Source organism: Pan troglodytes, chromosome 11 (genome assembly GCF_028858775.2).
Source record: "Pan troglodytes isolate AG18354 chromosome 11, NHGRI_mPanTro3-v2.0_pri, whole genome shotgun sequence".
Taxonomy (NCBI): Eukaryota; Metazoa; Chordata; class Mammalia; order Primates; family Hominidae; genus Pan; species Pan troglodytes.
Window position 1 is genome coordinate 5,767,413 of NC_072409.2, and position 24,817 is coordinate 5,792,229.

At 41.8% G+C, this 24,817-nt stretch overlaps 1 protein-coding gene across 1 annotated transcript; it reads right to left on the minus strand.

Moving 5' to 3' along the window:
* Positions 1-383: 383 nt before the first annotated feature.
* GTF3C4 (general transcription factor IIIC subunit 4) lies at positions 384-24,807 on the minus strand. Its single transcript, XM_016961943.4, has 5 exons — positions 24,451-24,807; positions 15,557-17,383; positions 11,672-11,802; positions 8,033-8,121; positions 384-6,473 (listed from the first exon to the last, which is right to left on the minus strand). Exons 1-5 carry the CDS (start codon positions 24,805-24,807, stop codon positions 6,409-6,411), a joined length of 2,469 nt encoding a protein of 822 aa, XP_016817432.1. The 3' UTR covers positions 384-6,408.
* Positions 24,808-24,817: the final 10 nt, after the last annotated feature.

Genomic DNA, 24,817 nt, shown 5'->3' on the forward strand with positions numbered 1-24,817 from the left:
ACTATCTGCAAAAAATGCTGGTATATTCTCATCTTTTCACAAATACATAATGCTTATAGAGATCATATTTTTCAGGGTCACTTTCCTCACCAAATACTATTTAATTGACATTGTTAAGAACATGTGGCCTAACATATTACTGAACCTCTGTTACTTCCCCTTACATCCTCCTACTTTTTCTGGAAGAGACAACCTAAGACTTACTGACTTGGTTCTGAGGTAGTTGCTAGTGGCCAGTTCCCTAACACTTCCCTCACAGAGCTCTTTCCTCCTTGTCTGCCCATGCCCGGGCATTACTTAACTTTGTTGGGGGTGCTCAGGCTTTCAGAGGTTTCCAAGCTTTGCTATAAACCGTGGCAACTCCATAAAACAGACATGCACTATACAAATAATTATGTTATTTATTTTGAATAAAAAAGTGGCCAAAATAACAATACTAATGGCTCTGTATACAAACCACAACATATTCAAGGTTATCTCACATTTACAAAACTGCCATTATGTACAGCACTACATATTCACAGCAACTCTATTAGACTCTAAGTACCAGAATCATGTAAGCAATTGAGGGGAATCCCAAATGAGAAAGAGCTAAAACCAATGGTAGTTCATCAATTGGAGAAATGGCCAACCAGCGACTTGGTAAAGAAACAGAGGTTCTGTTACCCTTTTAACAAGTAATAACTAAAATATGATTACCCCACAGGGCCTTATACTGACAAACCACCCTCCCCAAATTTCCATTTTTCTCCATAATCTTCCCCACTTCAAAATTTTCCTAGGAACCTCAGCTCTAATATTAGGTAAAAACGCAGGACACTGATATGTAATCTTCAGGAAAAGAAGGTTAAGTAGTGCTAAGGATGTGGGATGATCTGGTTCAACCCAAAAAAGCCAGTTCAAACCCAAGAAAGAACTCTGCCCTCTTCTGGCAGGAGTAGCTTTGTAGTGTTGAACACAGGGGAAGTGAACCACATTTCATCCTGATGAGGCAGGAAGTTACTCACTCATTCTACACGTCATGAGCACCTACCCTGTGCAAGGCACTTTACATTAGGTGCTGCAGGAACAACAAAGATAAAACAATTCCTGCCCTTGAGGAGCTTACAATCTAGTAATGAAAACTATGTACATATATACAATGGAGAGAAGTCACCAACTTTTCTGGATTGGGGGGTATTCCAAGCAAAATGCATTGTTATCAAACTTTTTTTTTTCAACACCAAAAGTCTATAAAACATTCCACCTAATCAGATGGTAAGAATTGAAAAAGCATCTCCTTTCCAAAACCTTATGTTTTTAGACGACTGTTCTGTTTATTTCAAAAAAAAGTCATAGGTAAACACATATATAATTCAAAGCCAAGCACAAGATTTAGTACAGGCATTGGGTAAACATAAAACATGTATCACTATACACAACACAGACTTATTTTTCTATATAGTCTTTTCTATAAACAAGTTTGATATTCACTTTCATACATCAAAGTACAAATCTGAGTCAAAGTCTTGAAAACAACATAATTCTTAGGACGTTTAGCATTTAATTTTCCATTAGTGGAGAGAACCCTAAACCTTACCAGTCTGCTAGCCAAATGTAAACTGGTAAAGTATGAAATGCCTCAAAGCCATCATTATCTCTTACATTATCCAATTTGACCATTTTACAGGATTTTTTTTTTAATGAAAGTAACAGGATTTCATGACAGTGAGGCAACTTTTTACTTTAAAAATAAGCATAAGATTTAGAGTTCTAAACTTTAATTCTAACCAACCCATTTACAGTATTTCACTTAGCCTATACCTTATTTTAGCATGAGAGTATAATCTTACACTTTCGTCAACTCTTCTCAAACCCAGAAAGAATGAATACCTTCTTAGATCATGTTGGCAAAGCATATCATATTGATCTAAACAACTCTCTGGTTAGGACCCCAGATTTTATAGTAGGTCTTGGCCCTAGAGTATAGTCATGACTCAGAAAATACAAGATAAGCTGAACCACCTAATTAAAAGGGTTGGAGGAGAAATATTCATATACCAAAAGAATTAACCTCTTTCTAGGACAGCTTTACAAATAACTACTCCTCTGTCAAATTTATTTCCACAGCAAGTTTTCAAAAACAGCACCATGTTAAACCATCTATGCAGATGGCAGGCTACATCCTATCAATGAGACATGGACTGGCTAACAAGTCCTGACAATGATTTGTATCTGTGCCATGGAAATGAGTTTACAATCTTCTGAAAAACCCCACTTCTTCATCGGGATAGTGATTCTGTACTACTTTAGATAACTAGAAGCAACTCAGTATTTTTGGAGTTTGGCTGAATTCCATTAAAGGACAGTTGCATTTCACATGCTGTATACTAGGTTGAACAGCAGATACCATGCTAGCAGACATGAAGCAGATCTTTACTCCAAAAACCTCTTTTAGCTTCAAGAAAGAGCAGTTCTAAGTATAACTATGAGAGACCTGAGACATAGTCTAAAGCTGTTTGAGGCTGCCAGTTGATACTTGCACTAATGGCAAAAATAAAAACAGTTCATTACAGTTAGATCCTTTAGAGGGATTTTTGATGACCCAACCTTGAAGGCAAAGGTTCCATTCTTGAGACACTCCCCAGTCTCACTGAATTGCTAAACTCCAACGCACAGAAGAGCAGTGAAAGAGCATAAAGATACATCATAATGAATTATGGAAACCATGCAGAGACTCAAAACAGTCCATGGTGGGCTAATTGTAAAGACATTCCCTGTATTTGTCTGCCTATTTGCCGTCTGTACTTACTTTGAATATAACCTTCAGCTTAGCTTAACCATAATTTTTGCTTATGAAGAATATTGGCTGGGGGTGGGAGTGAGGGGAAACAGGTGGTGGGAAGGAGGTAAAATTTCACATCCCTTAGCCCAAAGTCAAACCGAGAGCTACTGAGCCCCCTGACAAGGAAATTATAGTTAAGTTTTGAAGAAAACCAGATACAATTAATACTATTACCTTTAGAAAGAAATATTACCAATAGTTTCTTCTAGGAAGTGAGACCCCGCCATACAATTTAGCTTTTAGAAATTTTACCATTAATCCATTTTTCCTTCCAACATGTAATCTGTTAGCTCTGTGTTCTAAAGCAGAGGGAACTAAAGGAATGGAAACCAAGAGGGCGTCTGGGGGAAGGAAAGGCAAGAGAGAGAGGTCAGGAGCAGAAACGATGGAAAGATCCTGTGCCAATCAACCAGTGACCCTAATTCCTGTTTCCATTCCAGGAATTGCAGCAATTCACAAACTCTGAGGCAGTTTAACTGTTGCAGAGAAAAGATGCTCATAAAACCGGTATTGTCATTCTCTTAAGCACCAATAAGCATCAACTTCTTTTGCATCTTATTTGATACCATTATAATTACAAAATAATTGAAATATTTAATTATTGCCTTTTAATATCCTTTTTAACCTAATTAACGTGTTAAACTTGCTGGTAGGTCCAGCCTGCATACTTCAACATTAACATTCTCAAAAACTTCTTAGAGGGAAAAGCAGAAAAATGTCATATTCAACCATGAGCTTTGCCAGTGGCTCTAATAACTTCTGACATTGAAAAATAATTGGTAGTTTTGGCAGATATAATAGTAGGTAGAGATTGCTTGAAGTCTGCCTGGTGGACACATAGGGATTTCAGAATGAGTACCAAGCATAGCAAGCTATCAATTTCTTACCTAGAATAATAAGAACAAATTAACCCCAGGCAGAGAAAATGTGATACCTATGTGGCTATCAGACTCCCCAAATGCAACCATGTTGTAGCTTAAAGGGTCTAATTGTATCGAATCTTTGCTCCTGTGCTTTACATGCAGCCCGGCAATAGCACTTCCACTATTTCTCCAGTTCCTGAAACAGTTATTACGGTCACAGCTGAAAGCAACTTGAAATCTACCAAATAAGATCAGGCAAATTTTAGGACGGTATAGAGGATATAAATTTGAATTGCAAGAGGCACCTGAAAAACGTCTGGTGCCATTCCCACTTTTCCAAGGTTGCACTGAGCAACACACTCCCATGAGGTATGCTGACCCTCGGAGAAATTCAGCAGCACTATTTGTGAGGCTGCCATTAACTCAAAATCTCCTGTTTCCCCAGCTCTGTAGCTTAACCTCCATGGGTGTGAGACAGGGACAAGGGCAGGGAAAGGCCTTCCAACTGGGTGTCTGGAAACTTGGGGGAGGCAGGTGGTGGCTAGATTTTAGGATCTTAACAATGCCATTGGGTCCAGTCCCTGCAGTGAGTCCATGTTCTAGAAAAACTGTTGCCATGTTTACTCCTAGAGAGACATACAAAAAAATTTGGGAGATCCTCTCTAGTTACTCCCAATACATTTTCTCAAAAATGCACAACTGCTTTAAATAAAAACCTAAGTTTTAAATGGCAGCAGTCCAAAATTCCCCAGTAAGAACAAATCTCCACTGATTCTAATGGGGGGGGGGGGGAGTGAAACTATGCCATAATGATTAAAACTGCAATAATTTTTTGACATGATCTCAATTTTTACTTATTTATTGTAAAGTGAAAAAAATAGCTGCAGACACAAATGACTTCCACCATACAATGTTCTGAATTCTGTTACTCATGATTTCAATGCTGCTTGGTTTCTTTCTTGAAAATCAATAGTGGATAAACGCTCTTCTTGAAATTACCACCAAATGAGAAAAATAAGCAGAATAGCAAATACATGATTAAACATAGGAGACAAAACAGCAATTTGAATAGGAAACAGAAAACATTTCTGAGCAGACTGTTTAGAAGTGCCTGCAAGGGCTGGTCTGCACTACCTATCAATGCGGGGTGGGGGTGGGGAGGTTGCCGTCATGGTATCATCTAAGTACCAACATTTTTTTTCTTTTCTTTTTTTTTTTTTTTTTTGAGGCAGTCTCCAGTCTTGCCCAGGCTGAAGTGCAGTGGTGCCATCTCGGCTGACTGCAGCTTCTGCCTCCTGGGTTCAAGTGATGCTCCTGCCTCAGCCTCCTGAGTAACTGAGATTACAGGCATGTGCCACCCTGCCAGGCTAACTTTTGTATTTTTAGTAGAGACGGGGTCTCGCCATATTGCCCAGGCTGGTCTCGAACTCCTGGCCTCAAGTGACCCGTCTGCCTCGGCCTCCCAAAGTGCTGGGATTACGGGTGTGCACCACCACGCCTGGCTAATTTTTGTATTTTTAGTAGAGACACGGTTTCACCATGTTGGTTAGGCTGAACTCCTGACCTTGTGATCTGCCTGCCTTGGCTTCCCAAAGTGCTGAGAGTACAGGCATGAGCCACCACGCCCAGCCCCATCTGAGACATCTTAACAGACCACTGGGTGGGTAGGGGTTGGGGGCAGAACCTGGATTCCAAATATCAAGGGACTGTGCAGAGTAAAGAAATTCCCAGGCTCTGTTCAACTGAATTGCACAAGCTTACAGCACCAGAGCTCAAGGGTCTCACTTCTGAGCTGTCCCTCTCTAGAAGTCTCCAGACAGACCCCTGGATACTAAATGAAACATCTGGAAATGTCAACATTAAAAATACTAAAAGTCTTATTACTAAAAGAGGAAAATATCTTTTTTTCCTCTGTGTACAAATAGCTCATCTAGGCTACCACAGTTAAGTCTGAAGCAGGGCTGTGGCGTGGGTGAACTACAGTATTTGACATCTTTATACGGATTAAGGAGTTGGGTCAGGAAACCTGATGACCCAGGAGAGAATGAAAAATAAGTCACAATTATTCATTATAATAGTCACCAGATCATTTGACACATTAAATTTTAGTCTTAGCTTCAACTTAAGAATATAGAGTTTTAGGAAAATGTTTTCCATATGCATAAAAAACAAGAATGGAGGGATGCAGACCAGCAGCTATTTTCTGAGAACAAAACATCAGCCCATGTGTTGCTTTACACTTTTAATCTCTGTTGGTACATCAGATGCCACGGCCCAAGCAATTTAAGTTCTGGAGCCCGAAGGCAGTTCCAGACCAAAGCAAGGATTAAAACCTAACTCAACCCAGCAAGGTCCTTATCCAAGCTCTCTAGAAGAGACCATTCTGTTATCTAGAAATGACGCGACATTGTGTTCAAATTGCTTCTGTCAAGATACTTAAAAATAAGTAAGTGTTCCTCATTGGTTACAAAGCTGGGGCTAATGCTCATCTCAAAATGACTCCAACTCTCTGAGTCCAGCCATTTCAAAGGACATCCTTTAGTCTCTGGAGATGGAGAGTGCCCTTCAGAAATGAGCTCCAGGGGCCCTCTTTACAATCACCAAGGACTTCTCTCCACTCGTGAGGGTCCGGCTTCCTCCAGTGCATCCTTCTCTTCAGGCTGGAGGAAGTTTTCTATGGCAGAGTTCATCGTGCCCTTCCATCTTCCCGTCACTGATTATTTAGAAGACAGGAGAATCACAGAAAGGGCAGGGGCTTTGCAGTAACCTCTTAATCCAGTCGGGATCTGCAAAAGGAGGACAAGTGGTATCAACTGTTAGCTTCGGAAAAGACAGTCAAAAGGGATGAATACCGGACTGTAGCGTTGAGAGACGGGCATTCTGGTCCCAACTCTGCAATGAACCAGCTACATATCCCTAGACAAAGCACTTCACTTCTTTGGGCTTCGGTTTCTATCATTCCAAATGAGGCTGGACTAAATTTGTGGTTCACAAAGTTAAATGTAATGAAACAGGAAAATAAGGGTAATGAGGAATGTTCCATAAAGCTAAATTTATTCAATTTAAAGAAAGGAGTATATTCTGAGAATGTGTTCTTCATACATTGTTAATGTTAAAATATTCTCTCATAAAATTACAGTAATAGGAATTTTTAAAAAATGCTATGCCCTTGAGAAATAAAAATGCGGCAACACTGGTCAAATCCTCCTCGTCTTTCATCTATGAAAAACTCTACTCCAATGCTCTTCTTAGATCCAGTAGCTTCTCATTCTTCTGAAAAGCTTTAAATGGCTAGACTCAAAGTCAATGGGTAAGATTTTTAAAGTTTCAATCTCTTCCAGATTTCCTGCCTAAGCAGCATATCCATTATCAATTGCAGTAAAAATTTAAAAGTTCCCAAAAATGTGTTTCAAAATAATCCATCAGGAGGAGGGAGGTGGGTGAGGGAACTACACATGAAACAGAAAAGGCCATGAGTCAATAATTTCCGAAGTGATAGGCACACAGTGGTTTATTATACCCTTCTCTTTCCTTTTGTGTATGATTGTAGTTTCCCTAATAAAAAGCTACAACAGAACACAAGGTATCAACATACCAACTTATGAGAATTAGAGAGCTTCTGCCAGTTTAGAGCAAAACTCAAGAATTTATGTAGTTTTATATAGAATGCTGTTTGTTTCAGCTGAGAATAGAATATTCCCCTCAAAATACATGTAAAATTGTATATTCTGTATCTAGTTAGCTCACTTGGTTAGAGTGCATTATTAACGTCAGGACAAAATCTGACATTTGCGTCATTATTAAACCACTAATTCCTGCCCACTCTACAATCTTATTTCCAGGTAGTTATCTCAGAAACGGACGACATTAGAACTATCAGGAAAGAGCACATAGACCAACCAGGAAAAAAGCCATCATGGCTACTGGAAGAATGACTCCAAGTGAATACCCTATTACTGGTTCAATAATGTCTTCGTATAAAGTATCATCCACAGAGTTTACATTCAAATATAATCTATCTATGTCACCTACTGAAACAAGCTCTGACATTTTTTGGAATGAATAATTTGTTTGCAGTGACAGAATAGCAACTGCAGACAAACTTAACTCACATACTAAATGCAGTAAGCACTTCAATATGACATATTCCAATGGCCATGTTTTAGTTAGCTGTGGCTTCACAGTAACACCGCAAAGAGCAGCAGGAGCCTGCTCCCCACCCCCCACCCCCGACAACACAATACCAAGAAGGGTGGGAGTGTGACTAGAACTGTTATTCAGGGGCGCTGGCCCTCTGCCAGCATGTTCCACCCACCCACCCTCCCAAGTAAGGGAAAGCATTCACCTTCTGGAGCTGGATGCCGGGCAATGCTGTCATGGAGCAAACACCTTCTATATATCAAACTCTGGCAGGACTGGTAGGTTAAGAAGCACCTGAAAGAAGACAGACTGTATTGGCAAGGGAGGGGGTTTGCTCTACTAACACTCAGAAACTGATGTTTCTCCATCACAGAGAGTTATCATAAAACCACACATTAACCAAGTGAAAGCATGACACTCATACATTCACACAACAATGCATCCCCCTGTGCACCAAAGCTGGCCAAACCTATACTCCATGCTTAGCAAAGAGACACAAAGGTTCTAATCCAGGTAGATTCAGTTTTCCTGTTTGAGCATCAGAAAAGAATTTAGTCTGTCCACACCTGACTGCACTTTGAATTCTTGATCTGTTTTTTAAAAATTGATCATGTATTATATTGAGAATTATTCGTTAGGTTTTTTGTTGTTGCTGTTGTTTTGAGACAGGGTCTCGCTACGTTGCCCAGCCTAACCTTGAACTCCTGAGCTCAAGTGATCCTTCTGCCTAAGCCTCTCAAGTAGCTGGGAATACAGGCATGTGCCACTGGGCCCAGCTTTCTAATAGTTAAGATTAGAAAGTGTCCTTAAGACTCTAACAGTACATTGGGGAAAACCCTGAAGAATATCGAAGGCAAAATTAATGGTGCAAAAAAACGACAGGACACTAACAAATGTTCACAGGTTCAATTCCATCCAAGGATTATTCTTTGACCATCTACCAGCGCCAGGCAAATAAGGACAGGTGGGATGCAATGAGATGGGAAAGGGTACATCTGGGTTGCAGGGAAGGTTTCCCAAAAAATAACAGTTTTCAGGTGAGCAACTAAGCAGCAGAAAACACAAAGGAGGAGGTTGGGGAAGGGACTCCAAGCAGGCAGAGGTTAGGGGAAGGGACTCCAGGCAGGCACACCTTGAGTAAAGAACTGGATATCTAGGAAGAAAGATTACAACTGAGTGACAGCAAGCACTGGTTCTCACCTAGAGAAATCATACTGGGGTATTTCAGCCCTAACTTTAGTCAAGAAAAATGAAAACAGTTTTCCTGAAAGAACCCATCTAGGAGACATTAATGTGTAATGCTTACACATGTGGCTTCTGGAGACAGAATGTCAGGTTCTGAGCTATGCCACAAACCACCATTGTGACTTGGGCAAATTATTTAACTTCCCCAGGCCCCAATCTCCTCATCTGTAAAAACAAAAGTAATCATGATGCTCCCCATACATGGTTGTTGCAAAAATACATTCCACCTATCCTTATTTGCCTGGCCCTGGTAAAGGCTCAATGAATAATCTTTGGATGGAATTGAACCTATGAACATTTATTAGTGTCCTGTCTCTTCTTACATCATTAATTTTGCCTTCAATATTCGTCAGGGTTTTCCCCAATGTACTGTCAGAGTCTTAAAGACAGTAGTTATACCCAATCTTAACTAACAGAAAGCCAGATGCAATGGCACACACCTGTAATCCTAGTAACTTATTTTCACAACCACCATAATATTGTAACTTAATAAGTGTGTACAGCTTAGACTGTGCCTGGCATATTAATAGCACTCAATATATGTTTTTATTTTTATTACTAACCTAAAATATACTACAAGCTTATTTCCTATTCTTTTCTCTTAAAAAGTCTGAACACTCAAATTAGAAAAAGTGTAGAAGCCAGGCATGGTGGTACATGCCCATAGTCCTGGCTGCTCAGGAGGCTGAGGCAGGAGGATCACTGGAGCCCAGGAGTTCGAGTCCGCCATGGGCAACATAGTGAGACCTCATCTCCCCATCTCAAGAAAAAAAAAGTGTAGGAATGCAATACAAATTGGAAAAAAAACAAATTATAATAAGGGGGTAAATTATGAAACATTCATACACTAGAAACCTCTATAGCCATTAAGAATGTTATCTTTGTACTGATGTAGAAAAATGTACATACATTTTGATAATAGAACTGGTGAGTTAATATGGTACGTGTAGCACAATCTTGTTAAAAATTTGGCCGGGTGCAGTGGCTCACGCCTGTAGTTCCAGCACTTTGGGAGGCCAAGGTGGGTGGATCACTTGAGCCCAGGAGTTCAAGACCAGCCTGGTCAACATGGTGAAACCCCGTCTCTACCAAAAATACAAAAAAAAAAATTAGCCGGGTGTGGTGGCGCATGCCTGTAGTTCCAGCTATAGGGGAAGCTGAGGTGGGAGAATCGCTTGAACCCAGGAGGCAAAGGTCGCAGTGAGCCAAGATTGTGCCACTGCACTCCAGCCTGGGCGATACAGCAAGACCCTGTCTCAAAAAAAAAAAAAAAAATTAAAAAATTTAGTGCCCACCATGTACTAGGCATTGTTCTAGAAATAGCTGTAAACAAAACACATAAGTTCCTGTCCTCATACAGCTTTCCATTCTAGAGGAAGGACAAGGAAAAAAATATATTAAATAGTGATACTTATTAAGGAGGAAAATAATAACGCAAGGAAGGAGGATGCAAAGTAATGGGAGGGAAGGTATGTCGGTGGGGTGTTACAATTTTAGGTATGGTGGCCAGGAAGGCCTAACTGATCATGGGAAACTGGAGGAAGCCACGTGGACATCTGCTGGAACAGCATCCTAGGTAGAGGAATCAGCCAGTGTAGACGTCCTGAGGTGGAGGGCGCCTCACGTACCTGAGGAATGAAGCCATTCTGCCTGGAGTGAAGCGAACAAGATGGACAAATACAGCAGATGAGGTCAGCGGGAGGACAAAGGGAGGAAGGGGCCCCAGGCTGTGTGGCGTCTTGTGGATCACTGAGAGGGTTTTAGTTTTACTCATCAGAAACAAGTAGCCAGTGACAAAGTCTTGACACAATCACTATCACGACTATAATGAGAACAGACTGGAGGGGCAAGGATGGAAGTGGGAAGACCAGATGGAAGGTAACTACAGGTGTAATAAGCTGGGCAAGAGATGATGGTGTTTTGGACCAGGGCTGCAGAGGTAGTAACAAAAGGTTGGATTCCAATTTGAAATGCCTATTAAACATCCAAATAGAGGTACTGAGCAGGCAGTTAGATATATAAGCCTAGACTTAGGGGGAGAGATACAGGCAAAAACTCTATGTTTAAATCATCAGTGTGCAGATGATAAGCAACCGCCCAGGGAAAGTGCTGAGAGAAGAAAAACAGGCAGAAAGACAGACAGCTGAGGTGCCCATCAGCAAAGACAACTGAGAATGAAGAGTCAGAGACAGGACGAAAACCAGGGAGTGCTGTGTCCTGGAAGGCAGGTGATGAAAGTGCTCCAAGGAGGGAGTAATTGTGCCAAATGCAGCCCACAGGTCCAGTAACATGAGGACACACCAAGGTCTTAGAGGGAGGCTAGGAAGAGGAGCCATAATTTGTTCAATTATGAAAATGAACAAATAAAACAAGAAAACTCCTATATATTAAGCAGTAAAAAACTGTCTTTAAAGGCCAACTTGCTTGAGTGACACTGATGAAAAAAGTCCACATCAGGCTTTATAATAGCAGCTTTTCTCCAACAAATTGGCAAGGGCAACAGATAACTGGCATAAAGTTGCTATTCTGTCACATACAGTAGTTTGTGCTACACAAAACTGAAAAATGAGCAGAAGTAGAAACTTTTAAAATGGCTTACCGGAGCCAAATGTGGCCATTGGAACAGACTGCCTGTTTGCGATCTGTGAATGGCAAGATCTCTTTACACAAACTACAGTGCTCAGGGAAAGTCTGTTTGTTCATCTTCTTTGAGATATGTCCAATCAGCACCTAGGAAGACAAAGTAGTCAGCAAAGTTTAGTGTAAGTGCAGGATTTCCTGAAGAAAAAGCCTACAAACACAAAGGGAAAATTAAAAAAGAAAGAAAAAAAGAAAAGAGCAATATTTTACAGAAGACAGGAGATTTGCATTTCCACACACCCTGATTGTACTGTCTGAAAAATAAAAGAACTAGAGTTTCAACCTGTGTCAACTAGCTAAATAAAATAAATTTATTCAGGTACTCTGTGACAACAGGGTAAACTGTAACCACTAAGGAGAAAACTTCTGAAAACCAAAATCTTATTACTTGCCTTGTTTTAGTTGCTTCTGAAACAAGGATTTCAGAGTTCTGTTAGAAGACAAAGTATTTAGCTATTATTTATAATGTTTTGACTTTAAGAAGAAAAAGCATAATCTCTATAGGCAAAATATTATGTGGAATACTGCTCTCTTTGTAGAACTGTACAAATGTCTATTCTGATGGCCCAAAGACCCATGGCCAACATGGGCCAGTGGCCTGCAATCTGAGACAAGCTGACCCCACTGCAGAGGCACGGCAAGACCCACGATAGGAGCAAGAAGCTGGGAGTGAGAGAGGTAATGGCACAGGCTCTAGGCCTTTCTTTGCTTCAGTTTTGCTTTTCTCTGCTTTAAGATTACACTCTTGGCTGGGCACAGTGGCTCATGCCTGTAATCCCTGCACTTTGGGAGGCCAAGGCGGGTGGATCACTTGAGGTCAGGAGTTCGAGACCAGGTGGCCAACATGGTGAAACCCCGTCTCTACTAAAAATACAAAAATTAGCCAGGCATGGTGGCACATACCTGTAATCCCAGCTACTCAGGAGGCTGAGGCAGAGGATCTGCCTGAGCCCATGAGTGGAGGTTGCAGTGAGCCGAGATTGCGCCACTGCACATCAGCCTGGGTGACAGAGTGAGACTCCATCTCAGTAAAAAAAAAAAAATATATATATATATATATACTGTTTAAAAATAAAAGTCTGAAAAGAAAACTTGAATCCAATTCTTTTTTTTGTTCACTGGATATGTAATTTGGAGGCTGGGATACACAACCCTCAAGAGTTGTCTTCTCTTACTAGTGATAGCGCCCTTCCAGTTTCGAATCCATTTCTGCTTAACCTCTTATGGATGAATCCACAAGATTTTGGATTAATTCACTAAAATTAGTTCACTTACGTTTCAAAGGGTGTCTTACTAGCTCAGAAGTTGGTAAGCCAGCTATCTTACCTCTTCTGTATATCCTCTACAAATTTAAATCCCATTAATTTTTGGCCTTTTTTCTTTTCAGTCTTAAGAATTCTAACATATGGTCCCTAACAGCAAGGATGACCAAACTCACTCTGCTATTCTAGACAGGCCAAACATCCTGATAATGATACAGTGACAAAAACTACCCAGAATTCCTCCCATACATACCTCTATTTTTTCTTTTTCCTTTTTAAGACAGGGTCTCACTGTTGCCCCAGCTAGAGTGCAGTGGTGAGAACATGGCTCCCCCATCAGCCTCCCAAGTAGCTAGGACTACAGGCCTGTGCCACCACACCAGGATAATTTTTTTTTTTTTTTACTTTATGTAGAGACAAGGTCTCACTATGTTGCTCAGGCTGGCCTTGAACTCCTGGGCTCAAGCGATCCTCACACCCTGGCCTCCCAAAGTGCTGGGGTCACAGGCGTGACCACTGTGCCCGGCCCAGATATATCTCAATTTTACATAAGGAAGGATTGCTATTTGTTCTCAGTAGCCTTGATCTCGGCAAGCTGAACTCTCAACTGTGTTATTCTGACTCACACATTCTCAATGGGAGTGATAGTCCTTCCAAAGCAGCAAATATTAGTTCTTGGGGGACAAAAAGTTCCTACTTTTACGTATAAAACATAGATATACACACAGTACATAAACAGACACACAAAATACATCTGTGGTATTAAAACTTAATGGGCAGGGGCAATTCGGAAAAAGTGTCTAAAAATGTTCCGGGGGGGGAGTGATAATTTAAAAAGGTTAAAAAATGCTAGTTTAACTGTACTAGCATACTAGGCTGATAATCTCCAAAATAATTTATAACTGCTAATAAGCCAACATCCTAGGTTTAAAAAGTCTTCATTTTATGCATATAGTTGGATTTTTAAGACAGGAATGCATGGTCTTCAATAAACTCAGTTGCTACAGACAGGGACGGGTGTACAATCTTCTGGTTTTTAAACTGGCTATGTTGGAATCACATCACCATGCTAAATGTAGCTTCCCAGGCTCATGGAGTATCTGGACAATTATTCTAAATCATTACAAATCCAACCTCTAGTACTTTCTAACATGTTTTTGCTAATTTTTCACTGACTCTTATAATAAACCTAACCAGGTCCCATGGCACTGTGATAACCAGAATACTCTTCCAGACAATGTGGAACACAATGAAACAACGTTAAAAAATTAACTTTTTTTTTTGAGATGGGTTTCGCTCTTGTCGATTGTGCAATGGCACAATCTCAGCTCACTGCAACTTTCGCCTCCCAGGTTCAAGCGATTCTCCTGCCTCAGCCTCCCAAGTAGCTGGGATTACAGGCGCCCGCCACCATGCCCGGCTAATTTTTACTTTTAGTAGAGACGGGGTTTCGCCATGTTGGCCAGCTAGTCTCCTGGTCTCCTGACCTTGTGATCTGCCCTCCTCGGCCTCCCAAAGTACTAGGATTACAGGCGTGAACCACCACGCCCAGCCCCAAAAGTTAACTTTTAAAGAAGTAAAGTCAGTTACATGAACAGTGCATCTTAATACTCTTAAGACCATTGCAAACATTCTATGAGCAATAATTTCAAAGGCGAATGTGTGTACGCAAACATACACATTCTTTCCAACAAGAAAGTGCAACAAGTGATTGTGAATGGCTTAACATTAAGAACAAGGATACTGCCTTCAATTAATATTTTAAATAAGACTTTAGTCAGTAAGTATCAATCTTTGAAGTAAAAAGGAGTACAGATATTTGTGGTTTTGAATATTTCAGAACACAGTATATTTCTTGGAACACAAGTTCTTCAGGATTTTAGCAACTGTTAGCTGCAAGAAAGATTCTCTGATCAATAAGTCTGAGTAATACCGAGCTACACAAAGGTATCGGTTTCTTTTCTGTAGGAATTCTCAGAATCCCTTTGAGTGGTAATATGCACTGGGAACCCTAGTGCTCTGTTAAGCAACTTAAATTCTATAGAATACATTCTAGATAAGTTTGTTCTGTTACCAAAATAAAGACTGTGCCCAGTTTTTGTAAAAATGAGACATGAGTAATAATTTGTTTACTTTATATGTCTTTCTTGACTAAATCTGAAGATATCCTTAAGTTCTATCAAATGGAAAACATGTCACTACACCCCTCCCCTACAAAACTTTTGTAAAAGAGGAAGGGCAGGGAGCATGGGCACCATATTTCTACAGCCATGATTGCCCATCACATACTACTCAGCTAAATGCAGCCTCTTTGAGCTAATCCAGTCTGGAAAGCTCATCCTGCAAACTTTGCATATCTATCAAGGCCAGTGTGAAGAAGAATCAAAATATTCTTTATATGCTATGAATGCATCCTCTGCATTAATCCACGTTTCCTATTTATTACCCTGCACCTCATGCAAATCAATTACCTAAAAAATGTCAAAGCAAAAGTTGAGCTTCAGGAACTCAATTTAGGTCATTTCTTTCTCATGAAGAAAGCAGGCTTTACAATTTCAGAGTTTTTGTTAATAAACACCTACCCGTGCAGTTCTGTCATCATACTCTTCATCAGACATTAAAAAGTTACAGAGTCCGCGGGTGGGGATGCTAGTGTTTTCTGTGATCCAGGTGTGCAGATACACTTCTCCTAAGACTCGCTTCATGTGTTCCCTGGTCAAGTGCATCTCCACAGCTTCGATTTTCCCTTGGATTTCCAGGAGTTTCTCTTCCATTGGCTCACGGCCTCCAGCATCTCCAGTCGTGGGGAGCGAGTCATCAGTGGGCTCCTCTACATCTCCTTCCTTGCTCCTCTCCTGCAGGCCTTGCTTCACCACCTGTTTGGAAGAAGTGCCTTCTTCCTGCTGTTCATCGTCAGCATTGCCCATCCCAGGCGAATCCACTAGTAAGATTTTTGAGTCCTCATGGGTGGGTTTCCACAAGGCTTCTGAAGGGGTTTTCTGCATTGACTGATATAAAATCCTCAGGAGGAAAAGCTTAAAACGCCAAAAATAGGTGACTCCACTGCTTTCAATCTTTTTTTCCAAAGCTTCTTGTAAAAATTGAGGGATATGTTTATCTTTTAAAATCTTCCAGCGTACTAGGTCTATTAAATCTACCTGCTTAAAAAGGTTTTGAACTGAAGATTCCAGGAGCTGAGCAGCTGCCTCTTCGAAGGTTTTGAGAGTAACAAACTGGACCTGGTAGTTTTTGTTAACAGGGTGGAGGCCGTTGATCATGCCCTCAGTGGTGATGATGGCCAGGTACGCACCGCAGGGGCTCACTGCTATCCCATGAGTCCTCACTGAGCCAAACACATCTGAGAGTTTAATCAACTGGTGTTCAAACTTCAATGCAACATCTGTGAAAATGGGAATCAGCTGCCTCACCTTTCCGTCACTGGAGCAAGTATAGACTGTTCCATTCTGTTTGTCTGCAGTCATGGAGACAATCGGCAGTGAGTGAAGGCCTGTGACATGGGAATTGTGAACATTCAGCCCTGCTTTGGAGATCAGAAGAAGACACCAAAATACATAAGAGCCTCTTGCAGCCACTACTAAGCTGCAACTACACTTCTGGTAAGGATGATAAAGTGGCACACATTTGATACTGTGCACAGGTAACTGGTCCATTTCTTTCCACAAGATAACAGGCTGCCTTAAAGTGAAATAGCCTTTGACTGCTTTGAGATTGACAGGAAGAATTTTTATGGGTCCAAAAGCACTCCCCACAATAAGGCCACTCATTTTTCGATTATTGTGCTCATATTCCCACCAAAACAATACACTGGGAGAGGTGATTCCTGACTCAATTGTGTTGCATGAAGAGATGGATTCTTTTCCTACAAACGGCAGCTGAAACTGCCACACGGCGATATTACCGTTTTCAAAGAGGACAGCCAGGAGCACACTGCCAACGTCCCGGCATTCGTTGTTATGCTTGACCTGCTGGGTGGTACAGATGCCCGACCACTCCATTCTGACTGGGGTCTGCATGCTGTGTCTCCTCTGAAACTCAGCAAAATCCCCAAGATTTCCTTCCGGGGCCTCATTTTTAGAGAGCCTGTAACTGGTCTCATAAAGACGTTCTCCATAGATCTCAGTCAGGTCAACCAGCTGGACCCACTGCAGTCTGTTGAGATTTGCCTGGATGGTCAGGCGATTGTCCATGGTCAGTGCTGCCAAGAGGCACCTGCCATTAGCATCGCAACCCATGGGAGACCAGCTGGTGTACTTGAATCCTCTCATTGGTGGTAAAGCCTTCCCCTCAGGGTTGAACACCCTATCCAACATGAAAGTCTGACTGACCGTGGGGTCCTTGGAGGCGGCGAATTTCTCCTTGCACTCAGCAACTTCTGTTTTTGAGCCAACCTGAAAATAAGAGATATAAAAACTATCAGATGAGCATTTACTCAAGGAGACGGCAATTTTTAAAAAAAAGTCAGAATGTCATTATTCATAGCCTGGTTCCCATATTCTTCTTAGAATTAATATATGCAAGAGAGATGTACTTGATTCTTAAGATTCAACAGAGCATTTACCTGAACTAGTCACAAAACAAAAAAGGTGTTAACAAATTTATGAAAACATGTATCTATATATATCTTTGATACAAATTGATATTTAGATTTTTACAACATCTTTGCAATACAAATGCCAGCTTTAGGTCCTTTATCTGAAATTTCACTGACAAATAATGGCGAGAGCCAACTCCAACTGCTTTGTTTACTGTTTCTATAGAATAATGTTCACTCTAATCAGACTATTCTAGTTGCCATTCCTGAACATTACCACCTCAGCTTTCCCCGGCTCCCTTGCCTAGTTCTTCTCCCTATGTAAATCCCATCTATCCTACCAGATCTAATTCTCCCTATAAGGCCTTTTGAGGTCATTCAAGCTTTCATTCATCTCTCCCTCCTCCAAGTTCGTAACATGTATGGGACAGTAAGACAGAGTCTCATTCTGTCGCCCGGGCTGGAGTGCAGTGGCACAATCTCGGCTCACCGCAAACCCCACCTCCAGGGTTCAAGTGATTCTCCTGCCTTAGCCTCCCAAGTGGCTGGGATTACAAGCATGCACCACCACACCCAGCTAATTTTTGTATTTTTAGTAGAGACAGGGTTTCACCATGTTGGTCAGGCTGGTCTTGAACTCCTGACCTCAAGTGATCCACCTGCCTCGGCCTCCCAAAGTGCTGGGATTACAGGTGTGAGCCACCGTGCCCAGCTGTGAGCGCTTTAATAAGAATTTAAAGGGACATCAAAGATGGAGGAAGAGATAAATGACCAAAAGAAAGTGGTTCAGAACCATAAAAAAATAGGAAAGCTAAAGCCAAAAAGAGCAGAGACTAGCCAAAAGATGTTTTGTTATGTTGAAAGCAGGAAGAAGGAAGGACTTTATCCACTGTCTTTAGAGAAATGGATAAAAGAAAAAGAATGCTTCAATTATTTTTTAGTGTCAATTTCCTTTTTCAAAGAGGCTGCTCTTTAAACTGGAAAGGGTAGAACATGATTAAAAGGAAATTCCAGCCTAAGACACACATGGATATAATAAAAGTCACTTGAATGAGTTTAAATGTTCAAGCCTAGAGGAATTACCCTCCAGGACACAGAAAGCACTTGGAAGACATTAACTCAGAACCACTTACTACATCCTAGATGAAGTCTGGACAACTGGGGATGTATCAGAAAATCAGAGTGCAACGAAGAGTTAAAACATATCCCCCGTGGCTGGGCATGGTGGCTCACACCTGTACTCCCAGAACTTTGGGAGGCCGAGGTAGGTGGATCACTGGAGAACAGGAGTTTGAGGCCAGCCTGGGCAACATAGTGAGGCCCCATCTCTACTAAAAATAGCAAAAAATTAGCCAGGCATGGTGGTGGGCACCCGTAACCCCAGCTACTTGGGAGGCTGAGGCAGGAGAACTGCTTGAACCTGGGAGGCAGAGGTTGAAGTGAGCCGAGATTGCGCCACTGCACTCCAGCCTGGGTGATGGAGCCAGGCTTTGCAAAAAAAAAAAAAAAAAAAAAAAAAATCCCCCAAATGGTAAATAAATAACAAAAACTACAGACTATTGAGCCTAACAGAAAATTCCTCAATGTATTAACAAATGAATAGTTTGTGCAGACAGGAGTGATGATTAGAAACAAGCAAAGGATGGCTGGGCGTGGTGGCTCACACCTGTAATCCCAGCACTTTTGGAGGCCGAGGTGGGCGGATCATGAGGACAGGAGATCGAGACCATCCTGGCTAACATGGTGAAACTCCGTCTCTACTAAAAATACAAAAAAATTAGCCGGGCGTGGTGGTGGGTGCCTGTAGTCCCAGCAACTCAGGAGGCTGAGGAAGGAGAATGGCGTGAACCCGGGAGGTGGAGCCTGCAGTGAGCCAAGATCGTGCCACTGCACTCCAGCCTGGGCAACAGAGCAAGACTCCGTCTCAAAAAAAAAAAAAAAAAAAAAAAAAAAAGAAACAAAGGGTAACTGGAATAGTCTATTCTTATTCTCTTTTCTGCTAAAATTGCTAGATGACATAATAGATAAGCAAATAAAATGAAATGTAAATAGAAAATTGTCCACAAAATAGAGAACTAACTTTTCCTACAGTGTGTTTCACAGTACACTACTCCCTTTAATTGTCCCTTGAAAAATAGTTCTATGGCCAAACAAGCTTTGGAAATACTATGTATTATATGTCGTTCTCCCTTGAAAAGTGACACGAGGACACTAAATGCCTCGGCCAGGGAACTACTATAAAGACCTACTGAGCCACAGGAAGCCAAACTTTTTTTCCTTTTTAAACAACAGAGCCTTTTTTTTGGAGGTGGGGGAGGCAGTTATTACCCTTTATTATCCAAAAGTATGTGGAATACTTTGGGAATGGTGTTTTAGGCAGTGTATCTTGATTTTAGGAAGGCATTTTAAAGTAGTCTCTTGGATACGCTATGAAACTTGCTGGAGAATCACAGACTGAAAAGGCCAATTAAATGAGGTGTAGGTGGCTGGCTTGGAAATAAAACAATGCTAATCAAAGCCCGGTGCTTTCTACAGGCATGAAATTTGTGAGATGACATAATGAAGCACAACATAATAACTGAAAATCTGTGCTATGACGCCAGACTACCTGGGTTCAAATGCTGGCTCTGCTACATACCAGCTCTGTGTGCGCAAATTGCTTAAACCTTCTGACCTTAATTTCCTCATTTATAAATGAGACTAATACATGTCCCATAAAGTTAGGAAGGTTAAACAAGTCAATATATCAAAGCATATATTAAGTGCTCAATAAAGTTACCTATGATAATTGTTAATATACTCTGAGGACTAAGTTAAAAAAAAAAACTTTTGAGATTCCTGTCACCCTGGCTGCAGTGCAGCTGGCGTGACTACAGCTCACTGCCGCCTCAACCTCCCGGGGTCAAGTGATCCATTCGCCTCAGCCTCCTGAGTAGCTAGGACCACAGGTGCACACCACCATGCCTTGCTAATTTTTAAAATTTTTTGTAGAGATGCGGTCTCCCTATGTTGCCCAGGCTGGTCTTTAACTCCTGGGCTCAAGCGATCCTCCGGCTTTGGCCTTCCAAAGTGTTGGGATTACAGGTGTGAGCCACAGCACTCAGCCTTAAGTAAATGTTAATAAGATATTTAATGCTAATAAAAGTATGCAAAAATGCAAGGTAGATATAAAGTTGTGTACCAAATGAAAGGTAGATATAAAATTGTTCATCAAATCCTTTAATACTGTGAACTAAGCAATACTCCTTAGAATAGGTTAAATTTGCTACAAATAAAAGCTACTGTAGAAGTAAACTCACAGGATTGGTAACCCAAAGCAGCAGCACGGGATGAAATAAAGGAAGCTTAAGCAACCCTTGGTCCTACTCATTGTGGGAAAAATTCTTGACAGGATGGAGAGCAGTACAGATCTTGACTGGTAGTAAAAAGTCTTAGGGTTTTGTGTAGCAATTTCTGACATATGTTTCAACTCGACTACTGAACCTCCCTCCAACTCTCCCTATCACAAAACTGTTAACAAATCAAGTATTCAGATGCCCAAGGAGTATACTTAAAAAGTCCAGCTCCCAGAGGCCTGCCCGCAGCCAATCATTTAATTGTACACCATCCAGTTTCCAGTTGACCACTATTAGGTTGGTGCAAAAGTAATTGCGGTTTTCACCATCACTTTTAACGGCAAATACTTTTAATACTAACTGTTAGGCATTTTGTTAAGCACCTGACAAAAATTCACTTGAAGCTTTTAGACAGTAAGCTTCTTGATGACAGGTAATAGAGTCCAAAGACAGGCAACAGTTATTTAACTTAATGTAGCAGATGAAGTTAATACTTTCTAAGGCTCCTAACAATTGATGCACAATACAATTCGGTACACGAATATTATCAGAATTTGGAACTATACACAAATGACTCACTAGATGAGTCACTAAATCAGTAGTCCAATGGGAAAAACAATTCTGACATTCTTAAATCACTATTTCATTGCTTTTCAGATTTATACTGTCCACCTTTATATCATACGATCTTATAAAACAGCTGATAATTAATGTCTGAACTATTACATAACTGCAGATTTTCCTGCAAATTCATAATCTAAATAACAGAATTACAGAGCAAAAGCTTCAAAGGTGTTTAGTACCTAGCTTTCTAACAGTGCTACACTAAAACTGTGATCTGCGCTGCAGACTGTCCACCATTTAGGTTAGAGCGAAGGCATGCTGCATGGCACCAAGCAGATTTAAATCCACAGACTGCCAATGGGTGGAGTCATCAAAGTGCTGACACAGACTTCTTTACGTTCCTACCGTCACACCAGTTTTAACCCACAGAGGGCTCTTGTAGAACTGCAGGGTCAACTCAGCATTCATTCACTTCAATCAGTCTAAAAAGACTGCTAAATGACTGATGGTTTATGTGATGTGCATATTAAAAAAAAAAACAGTACAGAAGGGGAAGATGTTACTAATTAATTTCATAGAAGCCATGTGTCAACTATAAGAGGGCTATATAAGGATTTCCTGTTACTAGTTAGCAGTTGTGGTAAATGTTAACTGAGGCAAAATGACAGTCAAAATTTTATCAGAATACTCATGTCCACAACCACGACATTAATCCAGACTCCTACTCCTTCATACCTGTATAACTGCATTATATTTTCTTTTTCTTTTTTTTCTTTTTTTTTTTTTTTTTTTTTGAGACGGAGTCTGGCTCTGTCGCCCAGGCTGGAGTACAGTGGCGCAATCTTGGCTCACAGCAAGCTCCGCCTCCCGGGTTCACGCCATTCTCCTGCCTCAGCCTCCCAGTAGCTAGGACTATAGGCGCCCGCCACCACGCCCGGCTAATTTTTTGTATTTTTAGTAGAGACGGGGTTTCACTGTGTTAGCCAGGATGGTCTCGATCTCCTGACCTCGTGATCCGCTCGCCTCGGCCTCCCAAAGTGCTGGGATTACAGGCGTGAGCCACCGCGCCCGGCCCAACTCATTATATTTTCACCTTGAGCATTTACAGCGTGCCAAGAACTGGGCCAAGTGATTATGTGTGTTTAATCTTCCAAAAAGCCTAAACAACGCTTCATTATCCCCCTTTTATAGATAGGCCTATCTTGTGCCAAAGCCCAGTCTCTTCACTTTTATTTTACACTGATCCCAACAATCATCATCTTGCCTCTATCCAGTAATGTTCCTGAACCACAGCAGGTCACTCTATGCCAATGAAACTGTAACAGCATCTTAAAGACTTCCTAGATTGAAGCCAACTTCCTCATACCGACCTTCCAAGTCCACAAACTGGTCTCATCTTACTTTCTCGGACTCTCTAGAAGACCTACTTGAGCTCATGTACTGATCCGTCATTATACAAACAATAATTAATTATGTTCATGACTTAAACGTGTATGCACATGGGATGGATGCCTCATTCTTGCCACCTGGAATGCCCTTTCCTTTCCTCCTCTTACAAACCAAACACTACCTTCTTTAGGACTGCTGCAGATTCACCACCAGATGACCTGCCCCATGAGTCTCTCCCCTTACTATTCCCTCCTTTCTTTACATTCTCTCTGCTAAAGTATTCGATGTCTACTATACTGACATACATACTTTCCTTGAGTTGATGTGCGTATGAACATCCTTGGAAACAGTTAAGTTCCTTTACAGCAGAAGATACACCTTTTAAATCACCTTTCTTCTGCCTCCCTCCTTTTGTATTTCTCAATTTGATAGGGTTGCATCTGTCTATCTGATTTGTTCACACTTGAACAAATGTGTTCATATCTTCTTCAAGAAGATCTTAGAGGAAGCTTAGTCATACAAGCTGACTAACAATCTAACAACAAAAAGCTGTTTGAAACTTGAATTAAGTATGCTACAAAGTGATGAGGGTTATCTGCACCCTACCTATAGCTAATGACTCATATTTTAAATGGTTTTCCAGAATAAGAGTTTACAAACACATAAACATGTTCTCTATGTGCGGATACACATCTTTACAGTGCTTATCACTACCTGACAGGACCTTATCATTTGTGCTTGACTTGCCAAAGAATGTAAGCTTCATGAGGGCAGGGGTTCTGTTTTGTACACTGCTTTATTTCCAGAACATGGGGCAGCACCAAGCAGAATGGTATTCAAATATCTATTGAATGTATGAATATACACTTTGACAGATCACATGTAAGCGTACACCTCTATCAAGGATATATGGAAAGTTTTTACACCTCTAAGCAACTAAAAGGAACGCTATGGCTTACTACTTGACCTTGCGCTTGAAGTTTAAGATAGGCAGTTGTTTCGAATCTTTATTTTCATTCAACATCCCAAAGATGTTTAACTAGTAAAGAAAAACTAAAGTACAAACCCCCGAGATCCAGTATTTACCCGTTTGCCCAAGGGGAGGCGAGGACCATTCATAATAAAGTCACTGAAACAATTAAGACAATGGATGGGATCAGTTTTTCTTTTCTGAAGCTAAAGAGGCGCGAGAGGATAACACACACAGTAGACAAAGCCAGCCAAGAACCTTGGAAAGTCGGCCCCAAACAATAGGAGCAACGACAGAGGCAGGCCCCGGGTTGGATCTACAGGGGGTGGAGTCTCAGAAAGCACCACCGAGTAACCCGCTCCATGTGCGGGCCCGACGCAGGGGCGAAGGAGGGGTTCGTGGGACTCAACTCCGGGAAGCCCCCTGGGTGTGGACCTGTGTTTGCGGCGGCGGGTGACCTGGGGAAACAGGGTGCAGACAGTTGCAGAGCTTTTCTTTTTTTTTTTTTTAAGCTGTGGTAACCCCGGCTGCTTAATAAATCCCCAGCGCTCGGGGCGAAGAGGGAAATCCCCGGACAGAGTGTGGGATCGGATTCCCCTGGGACGGATGATGCGGCCGCGAGAGGGGGACAGGGGAAGACCCCAGGGATGGCGGGGGATGACTTACTTTGAGGAGACAGCTGTTGAGCGGTGCGGGCACCGAGGTGCGGTGGATAACCAGGTCCTGGCCCGGGTTGTGCACGTCGCAGATGAGCTCCAGCACAGCGATGCTGCGGGCCGTGGACACAGACACGCGGTGGTCCTCGGACCAAGCCAGCGGTTCCAGGCCGCTCACCGCATACTGCAGCTTCACGGCCGGCTCCCGCCGAGTCACCATGAGGCGGAATGCAGCGCTGGGCCCCGGGGCCGCGTCCGCTGCTGGCTCCTTCCCGCCCGCCTCGCCGCCCCCCTCTCCCTCCTCCTCCCCGGACGGCGCAGGCCCGTCGTCCGCGGGCCCCACCCGGGCCTGGTCGGCCGTGTTCATCTTCTCTCAG

Coding starts and splice junctions, on each gene's coding strand:
- GTF3C4 (XM_016961943.4), bottom strand. CDS start 24,807: ATGAACACGGCCGACCAGGCCCGGGTGGGGCCCGCGGACGACGGGCCT. Junction 17,384..24,450: donor TCAACAGCTGTCTCCTCAAA/GTAAGTCATCCC, acceptor TCTTATTTTCAG/GTTGGCTCAAAAACAGAAGT. Junction 8,122..11,671: donor AATGGCCACATTTGGCTCCG/GTAAGCCATTTT, acceptor GTCTTCTTTCAG/GTGCTTCTTAACCTACCAGT.